This window comes from Lemur catta, chromosome 1, assembly GCF_020740605.2.
Source record: "Lemur catta isolate mLemCat1 chromosome 1, mLemCat1.pri, whole genome shotgun sequence".
In the NCBI taxonomy this organism is placed as follows: Eukaryota; Metazoa; Chordata; class Mammalia; order Primates; family Lemuridae; genus Lemur; species Lemur catta.
The window spans coordinates 64,828,860-64,845,918 of record NC_059128.1 but is presented as its reverse complement, the minus strand read 5'-3'; the positions used below and the strand labels follow the sequence as shown (position 1 = coordinate 64,845,918).

At 55.4% G+C, this 17,059-nt stretch overlaps 1 protein-coding gene across 2 annotated transcripts; it reads left to right on the top strand.

Moving 5' to 3' along the window:
* Positions 1-895: 895 nt before the first annotated feature.
* NFATC4 (nuclear factor of activated T cells 4) lies at positions 896-11,374 on the top strand. 2 transcript variants are annotated; one of them, XM_045569646.1, is made up of 11 exons: positions 896-1,124; positions 2,348-2,476; positions 3,527-4,610; positions 6,014-6,176; positions 6,779-6,978; positions 7,302-7,474; positions 7,960-8,100; positions 9,028-9,083; positions 9,361-9,487; positions 9,676-10,257; positions 11,001-11,374. In XM_045569646.1, exons 2-11 carry the CDS (start codon positions 2,377-2,379, stop codon positions 11,066-11,068), a joined length of 2,694 nt encoding a protein of 897 aa, XP_045425602.1. In that variant the 5' UTR covers positions 896-1,124; positions 2,348-2,376; the 3' UTR covers positions 11,069-11,374. The 2 variants fall into 2 exon arrangements, with proteins under 2 accessions (XP_045425602.1, XP_045425610.1); XM_045569654.1 differs by lacking the exon at positions 896-1,124 and having other exon boundaries at positions 2,065-2,476; positions 9,676-9,936.
* The last annotated feature ends 5,685 nt before the right edge of the window (positions 11,375-17,059 follow it).

Below are 17,059 nucleotides of genomic sequence, written 5' to 3'. Positions count from 1 at the left end.
AATCATATGTTCCATCCCTCTGCCGCAGCCCAGACAGACTGGAGGGTTTTCAGAGCCGAGGGGATGCCCACGCCGCCCCTCCTCCCGCCCGGCCCAGAGATGCTTGGCACCCTGAGCAGTCTCTGGGCTCTCTCGTACCACTTTTGAGCTCAACAACTCTCCCCTCTGCTCCTCCCATCTTCACCCCCCAACTCCCGTAGAGGGGAAATTGAGTCACTGCGAGGAGAGGCCAGAGTCATCAGGGGAGTGACGGCCGACGCCAGCCCTCAGGGCCTTCCAGATGCTAGGAGGAGGGAGGGGGTTCTCCAGGAAAACAAAGCGGGGTGAGAGGGGGAGGCGGTTGGCTGGGCAGGAGCTGAGCCAGACACATGGAGAAACGCTGCCCAGGATCAAAGGAAATATGACATTTGAAAAGAATGTGCGCGTCTGCTTGTGCCGCGCGGGGGTGGGATGGGGGAGGGGAGGGGCTGGGGTGGGGTGGCCGGGGCTGCTTTCGGGGTCTCTACCCTTGCCCTTCTCGCGTCCGCTTCCCACCTCCTCGGCCCCCCTCGTAGGTGCAGGCTGGTTGATGGTCTCAAGGTGTTCCTCGCTCTCCTGCCCACGTGTCTCTTCTTCCTTTATTTCTGAGATGAAGCTGGAAGGGAAATGTAACCTGAGGAGACCAACCAAAGGGGAAAAAAAAAAAAAAAAAAAGAAAAATCAAACCAGGCCGCCTCTCAGAACATTCTTCTCTCCCCGCCGGCCTGGCCTCTTCTTCCCGCCCCTCCTGCGTCGCGGCCCTGGGCTTGGAGCCGGGGCAGCTTCCGCACGTCACTGGGGTCCCCGGGGGCTGGGGAGGGGGGTCCCCTGGGCGGGCCCGAGGGAGGACTGAGGGGAGGGAGGGGAGCCGCCTCGGCCCGTCGCGCAGCCCTCCCCTCTTCCCCCAGCCCCGCAGAGCCTGTTTCTCATTAGAGTAACGGGCGCGGTCCCCGCCCGGCTCCTGAATGTTTGTAAACGTCTGACCCGGGGCCGTCGCTTAACACTTCAGGTGCCGGGCTGGGGCGCCATTGGGGGCGCTGCCCTGAGCCGGAGGGACTTAGAGATTGAAGATCGCTGCGGCCTTTTAGAGGGGTTTGAAACACACGGTATGAGTCCGGGAAAATGGTAACCGCACCCCTCCAACTCCAGAATCTCCTGTCGGAATCACGAATCACCCGTCTAACTCCGTCTCACACAACCCAGGCTCCTCAATGCCTGCCCTTCCTGGAAATGCCAGTCCGGGTCTTCCTTCATTCCCCCTCCCCCCGCCCAGGTGACAGGTGTCCAGCCTTGGGGCCCACCAGGTCGTAGGGCTCTGGGCCTCCAGTAAACCTGGCCAGGATTTTTAGGAGAGCCGGACCAAGATGCCATCCGATCAGAGATTCATTCCAGACTACAGTTCTGGGGAGGAGGGAGCCGACTTCCCGCGGAGGCTAATTAATGGCCCCTCTGGGTGGCTGGGACAAGGGCCGCCGCAAAGCCTGGCCTGGATCTACGCCCATCGGGGGCTGTGGGCCTTTGAACAGTTCCCCACAGGCTCTTTGGCTCCTATGCTCTGAGAAGCATCCAGGCTGGTTAAATGTTCTTCACCTTTGGGGGGAGGGACGGCGGATGGAGGCCTGATTCGGCCCGGCAAAGACTTCCAGAAGGCCCAGGCAGAACAGCCTCGGGCGAGGGACTTGGAAGGAATGGCCTTTTTCTCTCCAGAGCAGCCTGGAGCCACTCTGCACCCTAGAGCCCGCCTGGCCTAAGGCTTGGAGGGAAAGGGGAGGAGAGATGCTGGCTATACAAGTCTTTAGAGCTTAAGGAAGGGTCTTCAGTGGACCCTCTACACTGGGGGCCCAGGATGTGGCCCCTTTAAGGCGCTCGGACCCACAGCACCGAACTGAGACTAAGAAGAGGTGGGGGCGGGGGGGTTGGGCTCCCTGAGGGAGATGATTGTCACAACTGCGAGCCAATAGGCATCACTAGGGTCGTAACGGGCTTGAGGGACCGTTTTCCAATTCAGTTTTTTTTTTTTTTTTGAGGAGGAGGGACTGGAGAGAGGATGGAGGGAGGGAGGGTGGGGGAGGACGAGGGGCGCGTGGTTTTCCCATCTCATCCCTGGAGGAGGGGCTGGAGCATCCCGGGCAGCCAATCAGGGACAGGCTGGGGGGGGCCCTCTTTGAAGAAGTTTGGGGGAAAAAAGTTTGGAAAAGTTTCTATAATAACGAGGGGGCGTCCGGAGGGAGGCGGCAGCGGCGGAGGAGGGGGCGTCTCCGAGAAAGGGAGGGAGGGAGCCACCCGGGTGAAGATACAGCAGCCTCCAGAGCTCCCCCCTCCCACGCAGGCCGGGACCAGGGGGCTCTGGCCGGATCCATGGGGGCAGCAAGCTGCGAGGATGAGGAGCTGGAATTTAAGCTGGTGTTCGGGGAGGAAAAGGAAGCCCCCCCGCTGGGCGCGGGGGGGTCGGGGGAAGGTTAGTGCGGGGCTGGGAAGGGGTCTTGGGGTCACTGAGAGAAGTGCCCGGGGACTCTGAGTCTGGGGAATTTAGGGCATCGAGCCTGGGGTGGGGGATAAGGGGATCAGAGGTTGAGGGAGGTCCGGGGGCTCGCTGGTCTGCGGAAGTGAGGCTGGGGGCCCGGGCACCACTTTCTCCTTTTTAGGTCGTGACTGGGGTGGGGGTGGGGGTGCCGTTGGCTGCGCGCCGCCTCCCGGCTGGGCCGACTGTCACTGAAACGGGGGGCGGGCAGGAAAGGCGGCCCCAAGAGTACAGGGCACCGCCAGGGAAAGGGGAGGTTCGACTCTGGATCTTGCCCCTTGCGGACCGAGCCCTGGTCCAGCGAACTGGACGCCCGGAGCTGGGGGCGCTCTCAGGCCGCGCCAGGGCGCCCCTCCCCCTCCCTCGTCTGGCCGCAATGAGAGGCAGATGGCGGGGACCGAGCCGGGGGCGGCGGCCGCGGCTCTCACGAATCCGCGCTGCCCGCCGCCCCCCCTCCCCCGGCTGGGCTCGGCACGCTTCTCTCTCTCGGCTGCACCCGCGCCCCCAAGTTGGGGGGAGCAAGGGAGGAGTCACCTCCCCTCGTCACCAAAGCCCTGGCGCCCCCCCTCCTTGGCCACAGTTGCGATGGCAACTGGGGCTCCTGCCAGCGCCGTTTGGGGGTTTGGGAACCGCTGCTAATTGGGTTCATGTGTGAGTCGCCCCCAGCCCAGCCAAGCGCGCCTCCAGGCCGAGCTCCAGCCCCTCTCGGCCCACCTCCCTCACCTTAAGGCCCGCGCTGTCGGGTACCCTAGGTCCCAGGATCCAGGGAAGAGTGGGAAAAGGCCTGGCACGCCTGCATCTATCTCCTCCGTCTTTTGAGGTCCAACTTTGTTTTTGTCTTGTGGCTCAGGTCTCCTCAGAGACCCGTCCTTGCTGAGGAGGGGAATATAGCACAGGACGTGGGATCTGGTTACTCAAGGAACTTAGACATCTCACCTGCTTCTCTCTCTCCCCATCTCCCTCTGCCCCCTTTTCCCATTTTGACAGAACTGGACTCAGAGGATGCCCCACCATGCTGCCGGCTGGCCCTGGGGGAGCCCCCTGCCCCTATTGGTATTCCCCGACCTCCACCCCCTCGGCCTGGCATGCACTCCCCACCACCACGCCCAGCCCCCTCACCTGGCACCTGGGAGAGCCAGCCTGCCCGGTCTGTGAGGCTGGGGGGGCCAGGAGGGGGTGCTGGGGGCTCTGGGGGTGGCCGCGTTCTTGAGTGTCCCAGCATCCGCATCACCTCCATCTCTCCAACGCCTGACCCACCTGCTGCGCTGGAGGACAACCCTGATGCCTGGGGGGATGGTTCTCCCAGAGATTATCCCCCACCAGAAGGCTTTGGGGGCTACCGAGAGGCAGGGGGCCAGAGCAGGGGGGCCTTCTTCAGCCCTAGTCCTGGCAGCAGCAGCCTGTCCTCCTGGAGTTTCTTCTCCGATGCCTCAGATGAGGCAGCTCTGTATGCAGCCTGCGACGAGGTGGAGTCTGAGCTAAATGAGGCAGCTTCCCGCTTTGGCCTGGGCTCCCCACTGCCCTCACCCCGGGCCTCCCCTAGACCATGGACCCCTGAGGATCCTTGGAGCCTGTATGGTCCAAGCCCTGGAGGCCGAGGGCCGGAGGATAGCTGGCTACTCCTCAGTGCTCCTGGGCCCACCCCAGCCTCCCCCCGGCCTGCCTCTCCATGTGGCAAGCGGCGCTATTCCAGCTCTGGAACCCCATCTTCAGCCTCCCCAGCTCTGTCCCGCCGTGGCAGCCTGGGGGAAGAGGGGCCTGAGCCACCTCCACCACCCCCATTGCCTTTGGCCCGAGACCCTGGCTCTCCTGGCCCCTTTGACTATGTGGGGGCCCCACCAGCTGAGAGCATCCCCCAGAAGACACGGCGGACTTCCAGTGAGCAGGCGGTGGCCCTGCCTCGATCTGAGGAGCCTGCCCCATGCAACGGGAAGCTGCCCTCGGGAGCAGAGGAGTCTGTGGCTCCTTCTGGGGGTCCCCAGAAGGAGGTGGCTGGCATGGACTACCTGGTGGTGCCATCCCCACTCGCTTGGTCCAAGGCCCGGATTGGGGGACACAGCCCTATCTTCAGGTGAGGGTTGTGCCTGGCACCACCACTCTCTCCAGCCATCTCACTAGGGGAGCAAGAGGATCAAGGGATGGGTTGGAAGAAAGGTCTTAGTTCCATGCCCTCCACATTTCAAAAGAGAATCTGCAACCTGCATGGCAGCTGTCATCTACTTGGTTTTAAGGAATTAGAATTAGAAAAAATATGCCCCCTCTGGACCAATGATTTAGAATGGGTAATAGCTCTCAGTGGTCCAGTTAGAGAAAGGGTCCCCCCCGCCCCCCCTTCTTATAGGATGGATGTCCCCCACCCCCAGCTCTGTGCTGGCATGTGGCTGGGTGTGAAACTTGGGATGGATTTCAGCCTTCTGCTCTGGTCCTTTAGACTGGTGCCAGCCCTACACTCTGTTGCATGAAGTCCCTCTTCTCTACCCCTTAATTTCTAGGGCCTCACTTAGTGGCTTAAAAGTATAGCTGCTAATTTCAATGAAATAGCATATACTTTTCAAGTCAAAGAATTCATATTAAAGCTTGCAGTCATTCTACCCCTTCCACCCTCAAAGAGCCCTGTCCATTTAATAACCCCCTAAACACTGAGATGTCAGACTGAGCTAGCTCCATCCAAAAGAATTTCTAGGGGAAAGACACCTTAATACCCGTTCCCCTGGGTTTCCCAGAGGGCAAGGTTTTCTCAACCTCAGCACTATTGAGATTTTGAGCAGGATAATTCTTTGTTGTTGGGGCTGTGCTGGGCATTGTAGGGTAGTTTAGCAGCATTTCTGGCTTCTACCTATTGGATGCTAGTAGTACCACCTCCTCTAGTTGTGACAACAAAAACTGTGTCCAGACATTACCAAATATCACCTGAGTGGCTTTTACCAGTTGAGATCCACTGGCTTAGAGTATCTGGGAGCACAGTGCAGGATAAGTTGCCCCACCTGAAACTGCTTAGCTTCCTGGAACTCTACCTGTCAAGCCCCAACCAGTGGAAAGGGAGCTGGCCTGGGAGCAGAGTGCGCGCAGTCCTGAGTTCTGTCACTGGCTGCTGGCCTCAGTTTCTTTATTTGTAAAACAAAGCATTCAGGTCTAAGGTCTTTTTTGGTCTGAAGTGGCATTTCTTTACTCTTCCCATCTAGGTCTGGGGCTTAGGACAGGCTTGGGAATCCTCTATATCCAGGTGAAGCCTCCCTACCCCAAACCCTGTGCTCAGAGCAGGGAAGAAGGGAGTTTCAGGCCTGTTGCCATCTTCCGTACCCTCATCTCTAGGGGCTCTGTCCCCTATCACCCCTTGCTTCTGGGCTTTTGGACTTTTTATTTCTGCTGTGCTTTCCTCTTTCTAGACCCACACCCCTCCTCCCTCACAGACCCAGCGTGGTCCTCACTGGGGTCCGAGGCTGCTGATGATCACTGCTCTTCTCTCCTACCCAGGACCTCTGCCCTACCCCCCCTGGACTGGCCTCTGCCCAGCCAGTATGAGCAGCTGGAGCTGAGGATCGAGGTGCAGCCTAGAGCCCACCACAGGGCCCACTATGAGACAGAGGGCAGCCGTGGAGCTGTCAAAGCTGCCCCTGGTGGTCACCCTGTAGTCAAGGTAAGGGATAAGGGGCAGGCCTGATATCCTTCCCCCTCTCCCATCCCAGATCCCTGCAGATGGGCTCCAGCTGTGCAGAAAGAGATGGCACTGCCCTTTCCCACACTCCCTCTCAGCTCTGCTCCTGCAGGCAGCCTGGGGGAGGAGCTGGCATTGGGGGAGGAGGGGTGTACTACTCCAAGGACCCGGATATACTTTCTACTGTCTGTCCTTCCACCCCCACTCAACTCATCCCATGGGACACCAGCCTCATGTCTATGCTGGAAAACGGTGGCCTGCCAGATGTGGGGGAAGGGTTAGGCAGAGGCCAAAAGTCACGGGGAGTTAGGTTTTCTCTATATTGAGTATATTGAGTTGGGCCAGTCTCTCTCCGAGGCTCTTCCCCCTTTGCCCAGCCCAGTTTGGGCCTTATTCCAAGAATAACACTGTGAACTCCAGGCCACGTTTTCTCCACAACGGGTGCCCAGTTCTCCAGGGATTCCCTTCCAGGATATCCTTTATCTTTCACCATCCCCACCCTCTGGTGGACTGAAAATCCAGGGATGGATAAAGGATGAGACTGTGGGGATTTCAATTAGGTGGCCTCTGTCTTCCTCTGCCAGCTCCTAGGCTACAGTGAGAAGCCGCTGACCCTACAGATGTTCATCGGCACTGCAGATGAAAGGAACCTGAGGCCTCATGCCTTCTACCAGGTGCACCGTATCACGGGCAAGATGGTGGCCACGGCCAGCTATGAAGCCGTAGTCAGTGGCACCAAGGTGTTGGAGATGACCCTGCTGCCTGAGAACAACATGGCAGCTAAGTAAGTGCCACACAACTGCCCCTCAGTCTGCAGGCTTTAGACTGGCCTTCTCCATTGGGCCTAAGCTAGCCCACCTATTCCTTTTCCCAGAAGAGCTAAACATCATCCTTAGGAGCTGGCTTCATGCCTTCTTACCATCTCAAAGAGGACTTTTGGGGCTGGGGACACCCTGGATAGGCCAGCTCTGGGTTAGAAAATAGCCCGTAAGTCACCCTTAGAAGGTCATTCAGGGCTCTGGATGGAGGGCAGGGGCTTCCCTCTTTAGGATGTATCACCGTTCTGGCTTCAGCTAGGAGGGCTTGCCATCCATCCTTTGCCTTCAGCATTGACTGTGCTGGAATCCTGAAGCTTCGGAACTCAGACATTGAGCTTCGGAAGGGTGAGACGGACATCGGGCGAAAAAACACACGCGTGCGGCTGGTGTTCCGGGTACACGTGCCCCAGGGAGGCGGGAAGGTCGTCTCGGTGCAGACAGCATCGGTGCCCATCGAGTGCTGTGAGCAAAGAGGCCCTGGGCCATCTCTCTGTCTCTTGCAACTCCTTTGTCTGTGTGTGTCTATCTGCCCGTCTCCTCTGCAGTGTCCTGTGCCCTGCCTGCCCTGGGTAGCCCTATAGAGGACTCAGCCCTTATTTCTACCATGGGTGGAGGAGTGGAGGGGGTGGTGTTCTAGTTTGCCCCTGCCATAGACTCTATCTCTGGGCTGGACCAGAGTGACCCTGTACCCTCTCTGCCCCTGGGGTGGCTCTGGGCACTGTTTGGGTAACTCCCTGGCCTACCCTGTTCACCTCTCTCTCTGCTCCGGGAGTGGCCCTTTACAAGGTCTGTGTGACCCCATGGGTACAGTTGGTTTACTTGTGTGTCTGCCACTGAGGAGGGCTCCCCCAGGGCCCTGTGGCAGTTATTCCAAAGAGGGCGAGGCAGAGGAGGCTGCCCCCTCCATGCCCAGCCCAGCCAGGCCTCTTCCTTGCACTGCTCTGCAGCCCAGCGCTCAGCCCAGGAGCTGCCCCAGGTGGAGGCTTACAGCCCTAGTGCCTGCTCTGTGAGAGGAGGGGAGGAACTAGTACTGACAGGCTCGAATTTTCTGCCGGACTCCAAGGTGGTGTTCATTGAGAGGGGCCCTGGTGAGTACCCACCGGGGAGGGGAGGGCAGGCAGGGAGAGGTTGGAACTGGCAGGTGAAAGATCTCTGGCACTATCACCCAATTGGCCAGTTGAGTCTCAGTTATCTATAAAATGAAACAGACAGACTACCCTTCCCATTGTTCTGTCTGCTTCCTGGGGGGCGATGGGTGTAAAAGCAATCTAAAATGATGAGGATGCTGAACAAATGTAAGATATACACATTCCGTTTATTAAAGAGGAGTCTGTTTTGAGATAACTTACCCCCATGTAGATAGGGCATGTGAGGTGACTTACACCCTCATAGCTCCTGCTGGGGCCCTTCTTGAGTTATAGGCCTGGAGGCATAGCTGTGATTAAGAGAGCCCGTGAGCTGCCCCAAGATGAAGCTGCAGGAATAGAGGAAGGGAAGACTGAGGGTTCCAAGTGCAGCCACCAACCCGAGACCTTTGCCCTCTCCAAACTCTTTTCACCAAGAGCACTAGCCCCTATATCTGAATCTAGTACCCTGTGACCATGTCAGAGCATCTCCAGAGGTTCTGGGTCATGAGACTTGGGGGTCTCATTGCCCTCCATCAAGCTAGGACCCTTTTCTACCTTTGATCTTCCCTCCCAGCATTATCATGGGAGGCGATGTTTGGAGTTGGATGGGAGAGTTCAAGAGTTGCTGTTGTCACTAACTCCCTCTGGTCTCTGGGCTGGTCCTGCCATTTCCCTTGGTCTCAGTTGGCTTCCTTGTACCTTGGAAACAATTTTAAACCCTGATTCTTCCATCTTACCAAGTAAAAATGCAGCAGGCTCCTCTGTGTGCAGACCTTCTAGGGGCTTTCTGAATTTGGCCTTGGCTCTAGCAGAAGGGGAAATGGCAGGGGACTGGGGCAGGGGTGGCGGCCCTGGAGTTGGGCTGGAGCTGTCTGTTCTCCTGTACAGATGGAAAGCTGCAATGGGAGGAGGAGGCCACGGTGAACCGATTGCAGAGCAATGAGGTACCAGTGTCGCTAGGGTAGCCCCCATGGGGCAGGGGTGGGAGAAGTCAGGAGATTCTCAGCTGGGTCCCCTTGCCCATGGGAGTGTACTCCAGAGCTACCTATTCTTTTCTGGAGGAGGCAGTGTGGGCCACTCTGGAATCAGGTTTGTCTCGAGGGCATGAACTTTCCTCCTTAGCAAATGGAAGAAACTAGAAGGTTGAGTTTGGGCCCTTGGAAAGGGTGAGCTGAGCCTAGATCCCAGAGGGTGCCCTGCCTCATTTTCTCTCTTCCTCAGGTGACACTGACCCTGACCGTCCCCGAGTACAGCAACAAGCGGGTGTCCCGGCCAGTCCAGGTCTACTTTTATGTTTCCAATGGGCGGAGGAAGCGCAGTCCTACCCAGAGTTTCAAGTTTCTGCCTGGTGCGCTCTGGGACAGCCCGTGGTGGGGGAATAGGGATATGGGGAGGCTGGGGCAAAGGGAAGCAGTGCCCCCATTGTGAGGGGGTGAGGCATGGAGGGAACCTGGGAGGAGCTGGTGGTTGGAAGGTGTGCAGTGGGGAGACTGCTAGGCCTCTCACCAGCGTGTCCTCCCACTTCCGTCTTCCCAGTGATCTGCAAGGAGGAGCCCCTACCAGACTCATCTCTCCGGGGCTTCCCTTCCGCATCGGGCCCCCCCTTTGGCACTGACATGGACTTCTCACCACCCAGGCCCCCCTACCCCTCCTATCCCCATGAAGACCCTGCTTACGAAGCTCCTTACCTGTCAGAAGGCTTCGGCTATGGCACGCCCCCTCTGTACCCCCAGACGGGGCCCCCACCATCCTACAGACCAGGCCTGCGGATGTTCCCTGAGACTGGGGGTACCACAGGTTGTGCCCGCCCACCTCCAGTCTCTTTCCTTCCCCGCCCCTTCCCCAGTGACCCTTATGGAGGGCGGGGCTCCTCTTTTCCCCTGGGGCTGCCATTGCCTCCTCCAGCCCCCTTTCGGCCTCCTCTTCCTGGGTCCCCACCGCTTGAAGGCCCCTTCCCTTCCCAGAGTGGTGTGCATCCCCTACCTGCTGAGGGATACAATGAGGTAGGGCCAGGCTACGGCCCTGGGGAGGGGGCTTCGGAGCAGGAGAAATCCAGGGGTGGCTACAGCAGCGGCTTCCGAGACAGTGTCCCTATCCAGGGTATCACGCTGGAGGAAGGTGGGTGTGGGATTGGGGGCTGTGGGTGTGAGTGTGTGCGAGAGATTGCTCTGCATGTTTGCTGAGGGTGGAGTGTGGCTTCCCAGAGACTGGGCATCCTTGGTCTCTCAGGGCCAGTTGGAGGGTCCCAGGAGGCAAGTTCTTGGTGCATGTGGCCACCTGAATCCAGTTAACTTAATTCAGAAGGGTGCATGGAGTACCTACCTCAGTCTTTCTCTTGCCTCTGCCCTCTGCTCCAAGTCACACAATCTCAGAGCTAGAACTACTTGCAAGATCATTCCATTTAGCTCCCTTAATTTGCAAAGTCAGGCACTGAGTTTCAGAGAGGGGCAGTAGCTTGCTGAGGTCCCAATCAAGCATGCTTCCCCGTGCTTCAGCTTTCCCTTAAACATGGTGCCTGTGGTCAGGACTGGTGATGAGAGCCTACCTGTTTTGCCGCTCCTTTCTTCCGCGGGCTACACCCACCTCCAGCCCTGCTGATACCGGTTGCCCTGACATTGCAGGCCAAACCAACAGGAAAGGGCTGGGGTGGGGGCCTGGGAGCACACGTGGATGGAGCTGGGCAAAATTTGATTAGGACCAGGTGTCAAGACATGTTGGGGAAACTGAGGCCCAGTGGAAGAGAAGCCAGTGGAGGAGGAGCCTAGAGACTAGACTAAGCCCTGACTGGAATGGACTGGGGGTCTCTGGAAAAGGAGGGGATCTACCTCTAGCCCAGTCTCTCAACTGCCCCTCCTTTACAGTGAGTGAGATCATTGGCCGAGACCTGAGTGGCTTCCCTGCACCTCCCGGAGAAGATCCTCCCGCCTGAACCAACGCCTGGCAACCTCAGCCCTGGCCCACTTTCCCTCCTTCCTGGGGTGGTGGCTCCAGAAGCTTGGGGCCAACTCTGGTTCCTCTTTCCCCAGCTTCTGCTTGCCTCCCTGGCTTCCCCTCCCTGCTGAGGCGTGGCCCCTGGGCCTGGTGCTGCCTTGGAGGGCTGGGGGAGGGAGAGTGGAGGACGGGATCGGGTGGAGACAGGCTGGGCACCAGAACTGGCTGGAGGGAAGACGTGTCTACATTGTGTACAGGCTGCAGCAGTGCGGTTGATGGGTAATAAACTGCTCACTAACCAGTGCTTCATGCTCGAGAACTCTTTGGAGAGAGGGGTGGGACCCCTTACTCCAGCCCTGGCACAAGGAGGTGGAAAGGTTGGAAAGAGATGGAGTGTGGCTCAGATGGTTGCATACCAAGAAGCTTCTCAGAGGAAGGGGCCAAGGAGGGCATGAAGGCCCCCTGATGGGGGCCAAGGCTTGAGTAGGCCTCTCTAACACCTCCTCCCTGGAGATCCAGATTCTTTTAGGAGCTTTGGGATGGGACCCAGGAATCTGTGTATTTTCGAGTTCCTTTGTCTTGCCATCACAAGATGATTTTGATTCATAGCCAAGTTGAGGAAACACTGTTCTAGTTGCTCTCCCTCATTTATAGAGGAGGAATCTGAGATTCAGAGAGGGAAAGGGACTTGCCCAGGGTCACACAGCTAATGAACAGCAGGTAGAATGCTGCACTCCTGGGCTCCTGCCCCCAGCCCACACTAGACACCCTGACCAGGGAGGCCCAGGCCCTGAAACTCATCTCCTTGGAGTGAGGGTAGTGGTGAGGGGGAGGGGGCGTGGGTCCATCCACACTCTGGATTCTCCCACCCTTGGGGATTGTGAAGACATTCCAGACAGATTTGTGCTTCAGAGATAGACTGCAGGAAGCCAAGTAGCCTTCCTGTAGGCTCTGAATGCCAGCTGCCCTGGGGCTCAGGGCATTGTATGAGTTCTGGCCTATCCAGCAAGTACACGTACCCATGCTGGCCTTCTGAGAAGCTGGTACATCCATCACCACTAGCAGCCACAGGCTGGAAACCTGGTGTGTCCCCTCTTGATGGCCTATGAGGCCAGTGGGCTGGGGAAAGTCAGACTTTGTTCACCTGGAGCTTGGCACGCAGTGGGCACTGAGTATAACAGCTTGAGTTGGCCAGGCCCTGCAGCAGGGGCTGTACCAAAAGACGTTCAGGAATTAGCAATTGGGAAGCTTGCCTTGCCTCAAGGCTGGTGGGGCCTCTCAGTGCCCAGTGAGTCCAGACAGTCCTGGCAAGTACCCAGGAGTGCAGGGGTGGGTGTAAGAGAAGCTGGCTCTGGATTGGAGAACAAGAGAACCAGGGTGATCCCTGGCCTCTTGCTGCTTTGCAATGAAGTTCCTTTATCTTTCTGAGCACAAACTGCTTTGAACCAAACTGACACAAGAGATCAGCTCACTGGGCCTTGGCTGCTTTTCAAAGACCACCCCCCAGCCTCCTGCTAGAGTCATTACCCCGTAATCTCCATGTCAGAAGGGACCCTGCTGGGGCACAGTGTGTCATATTCAGGATTCTTCAGCTCCTCTCCCACCCCCCAAGGTCTCTGCCAGATGGTGGGTCAGCTCTGTGTGAATGAAAAGCGTGATAGAGACTCACTGCCTCTCAAGGAGGACCGTTCCTCTGTCAGACATTTATTGAGCAGCTACTAAGTGCCAGCCAGTGGGTCCTGGGGGAATCCTTAGCCTCATGGGGCAAAAGTAAGTAAACAGCTCATCACAATTCAATAATTCAACTCACTAATTATTTCTTGTACAGAGAGTACATCAGGCCTTTGGGGGTGGTCAGTGAATAATTTTAATATGGGATGCAGCGGGGACAGAGTAGCAGAGGCACTCCACCCAGCAGTAGGGTTAGAAGAAACTTCAGGGGGTGACTTCTAAGCTGAGACCTAAAGAATGTGTGGGAATTGACCAGGCTAATAGGGGAGGGCAGGCCAGTCAGTGATCAGCTTAGGCAAAGTCTTAGAGCAGAGGGGTGAATGAGGAAGGATAACAGACCTCCAGGGCCTGGCATACTTGGAGAACTAAGAGAGGTTCTGCCTGGGGTGCAGGTTAAGTGCTAGAAGTGGGGGGCTCTAAAGAGGGACTGGAGGGGGAAGCAGAGGCTGAATTCTGGAGGACCTTATAGCCTGCCAGGGCATTTAGAGTTATCCAAGGATGATGGGAGCTCTCCCACTGGACCGTAGGCCTTAAGCCAGGATTTATGTAACAGATTCACCATAAAGTTCTTCCTCACTTTGAACTCATGTCTGCTTCCTTGGGACTGCTCTGAAAGGGGCTTGTTCTGCCCTCTGGGCCCACATTGTACAGGCCTACCCCTCTTCTCTAGAATCCTGATGTGGGTCGGCCTCCTGGGGCCTTTGCATGTATTCTGGGACTCCAGGGTCATTGTCTCTTCCTAGGATTCCTGCAGACATCTAGCTCCCCAAGGCTGTAGCTGGGAGAGAGAGAAGAAAGAGGTTGGGTCTCCAGCTGGTGTCAGAAAAGACCTTGGCCAGAGTCTGAGGTGTTTGAATTACTAGGGACATTTGGGATTTTTTGTTTGTTTTTGGTAACTCCTAACCTACTAAGTTATATTGTGGGGGAGCAGGGCTCAGGAATCTGCATTTTAAAGGGTACCCTGGGTGATTGTTCAGCATAGGAAAGTTTAAGAACTGGTGTCAGGCCAGGCGCAATAGCTCATGCCTGTAATCCTAGCACTCTGGGAGGCCGAGGCGGGTGGATTGTTTGAGCTCAGGAGTTCGAGACCAGCCTGAGCAAGAGCGAGACCCTGTCTCTACTAAAAATAGAAAGAAATCATCTGGCCAACTAAAATATATATATAGAAAAAATTAGCTGGGCATGGTGGTGCATGCCTGTAGTCCCAGCTACTTGGGAGCCTGAGGCAGGAGGATCGTTTAAGCCCAGGAGTTTGAGGTTGCTGTGAGCTAGGCTGACGCCACGGCACTCACTCTAGCCCGGGCAACAAAGCAAGACTCTGTCTCAAAAAAAAAAAAAAAAAGAACTGGTGTCATCTTCTAATTAAGTGACATTTCTTTCTACCTCCGACTTTAAAATAGTTCTCTGTCCCCCTCTCTAAATCTTGTCTGGGCTGCCCTGGGTGGGGGGTCACCTGGAAAAGTGTACTTGGGGCAGGGGAAGGGCACACGCATTCCTCACATTACATCTCAGCTCCTCTCTCCCCGCAGCTGGCCCTGTCCTGCTATTTAGATAATTTGAGGATGGTCTCAGGCATAGCCTGGAGCCTCAGAGCAGGAGCAACTGCCATTGAAACTTACTGAGTCTCCTGTGGCTGGAACTGTGGGCCTCCAAGATGCTTGAGTAATGACACATTGGGTAGCCTTCCAGTTGGGGTTTGGGCTCAGCTTGGAGTGGGTTCTGTGATGCCTTGGAGCCCACTGCTGGACTCTCTTAAGTTGTCAAGGAGACTTCCTGGATATGCCAGAGGCAGAAAGTGCACAAGGGTTTGACTGATTTTGGAGAGCCTGTTTTAGTGGCCTCACTGTACAATTGTTCCGTTAGCCAATTCCCCAAAAAGTCCTCTAGGGCCCCTGCTCTGTGCCAAGCCCTGTGCTAGGCACTGGGAACCTGGGCATCACACTCAGGCCTTGACTGGAGAAGTAGACAATCCCATCATTAATGAGAGGGACCTTCTTGCCTGGAGATTGGAGTGAGCAAGTCTGATCAGAGCTGCCCAAGAGGCAGAAATAAGTTGCTGTGGAAATACTGGGAACTGGGAGAGGGTCAAAGAACATTTTGTAGAGGAAGGTGATTTTGAACTGGGTCCTAAAGGAGGAGTGGGCATTTTCTAGGTAAACAAGATAGAGATGAGAGAAGAGGTTGTGCCTGGGGATTAAAGTGTGCGAGGTCAAGACCAAACAGGTGGGAAAGAACCAGACTTGGGTTGCTTTAATAGGCTATGCTAAGAAACGTGGCATGTGTTCTGTGTATAATCCCTTTTATTCATCCACTCGGTCAGAGGATCTATAGGTACGGGTGTGTGTGTGTGTGTGTGTGTGTGTGTGTGTGAGAGAGAGAGAGAGAGAGAGGGAGAGAGAGAGAGAGGGAGAGAGAGAGAGGGAGAGAGAGAGATTGAATATTTAGAAGCTGTGCGAAAAGAAGCTGTGTGAAAAGATAGTGGTAGGGAGACCAGAAAGAAGGGTTTTACAGTAGTTCAGGCAAGAGAAGTCTGAGTTCTGCCCACTGCTTAGCTCAGCTAAATGGGATGAGCTCAGTTGGGGCTGAGAGAGTAGCAAAGGTCCTGGGCTGGAGTCCTAGCTCAGCCATCAACTATCTGTGTGATCTTTGGCGTGTCACCAGACCTATCTGCTAGCTGCCTCATCTGCAAAGGTTTATTGAACTCTTGCTGTGACCCAGCCTCTGTGACAGGCACTGGGGATAGAGCAGTGGATGAGACAACACAGTTCCTTCCCTCAAGGAACTTAAGTTGAACAGGCACTTACAGAACAATGTGTAATGGTGAGGAAGTGCCAGGAGCTTTGGGACCTCAGAGAAAGGGCATGCACCTACCCTTTCATTGCTTGTATATCTCTTGTAGTAATGGTAGACAGCTATGTTTTGAGATAAGCTGCTAAGTCTACCCGTTATAAGACATTCTCTGAAAGGAATGGATATTCCCAACGTCAGTTATACTGAGACAAAGAGCATTTGGTGTCAGGAAATGTGAATTTGTTATTCAGGCCTTGGGTCGAGTTAGCAGAAGCATCTCTCTGTGCTTCTCTCTCTTGGGCCACAACCCTGAGGGATCTAGTTAGGCCAGAGTGTGTCTAAGAAGCCTCTGCCATAGTGAGACAGGATCCTGGCAGGGCCCAAGGTTGGGCAAGGTGGCAGCTCCATAGCCAGGTGGCACTCCACTTTTGTGTTCCTCTGAGTAATTTGTTTTAGATTTTCCTGAATCTTAGTTTCCTACAGCTGCCATAACAAAGCACCACAAAGTTGATGGTTTAAAATAACAGAAATTTATTGTCTCACCGTTCAGAGGGTGAGAAGTCTGAAATCAAGTTGTTGGTAGAGTTGGTTCCTTATAGAGGCTCTGAGGGAGAATCTGTTCCATGCCTCTCAGGTTCTAATGCTTGCTGGCAATCTTTGGTGTTCCTTGGCTTGTCAAAGCATCACTTCAATCTCTGCCTCTGTAGTCACATGGCATTTTTCCTTGTGTCTCTTCTGTGTCTCTGTGCCCAAATCTACCTCTCTTTTCTCTTATGAAGACATCAGTCATTGGACTGAGGGTCCACCCTAATCAAGCATGACCTCCTCTTAGCTTGAATACATCTGCAAAGACCCTGTTTCCAAATAAGGTCACATCTACAGGTACTGAAGGTTGGAACTTGAACCTATCTCTTTTGGGGACCCAATTCGATCCACTACACTGAGTTTCCTGCAAAGTTTTGTCAATCATTCAGATCTCAGTTGTGCTGTAGAAAGTTCAGTAAAGGTGCCCCCGTGGTGAAGGGGAGAGCATTGTCCTCTGATGCCAGCTTGGTGGATGCAGCCATAATTTATGGGATTCCCAAGGGAAAGGGAACTTTTGCAGGAGGGAAAAGTAGGAATTTCAAGCCCAAATCCTCAGCAGATTGTTCTTCTCCTGCTGTCCTTCAACAATCTTGGTATCTTTTTATTGAGAATGCTGGTTGATTGTAGGTTTACTTACAACTACATTTCCAAACTGGAAAGAGTTGTAACAAGATGAAAAAGGAGTAAGCCATTAAAGGAGGATGGGAATTCTCAGTGAGCATTAGTATATTAAAAGCTCTGAAGAATCATCCAACAAATAAATCCCTTTAACTCTTTCATCCAATGTTTCCCAAACTTACTTAATCATAAAGCTCTTTTCTGTAGAACACCACCGTTATTAGTTATCTATTCCTGTGTAACATATTACCCCAAAACTTAGGGC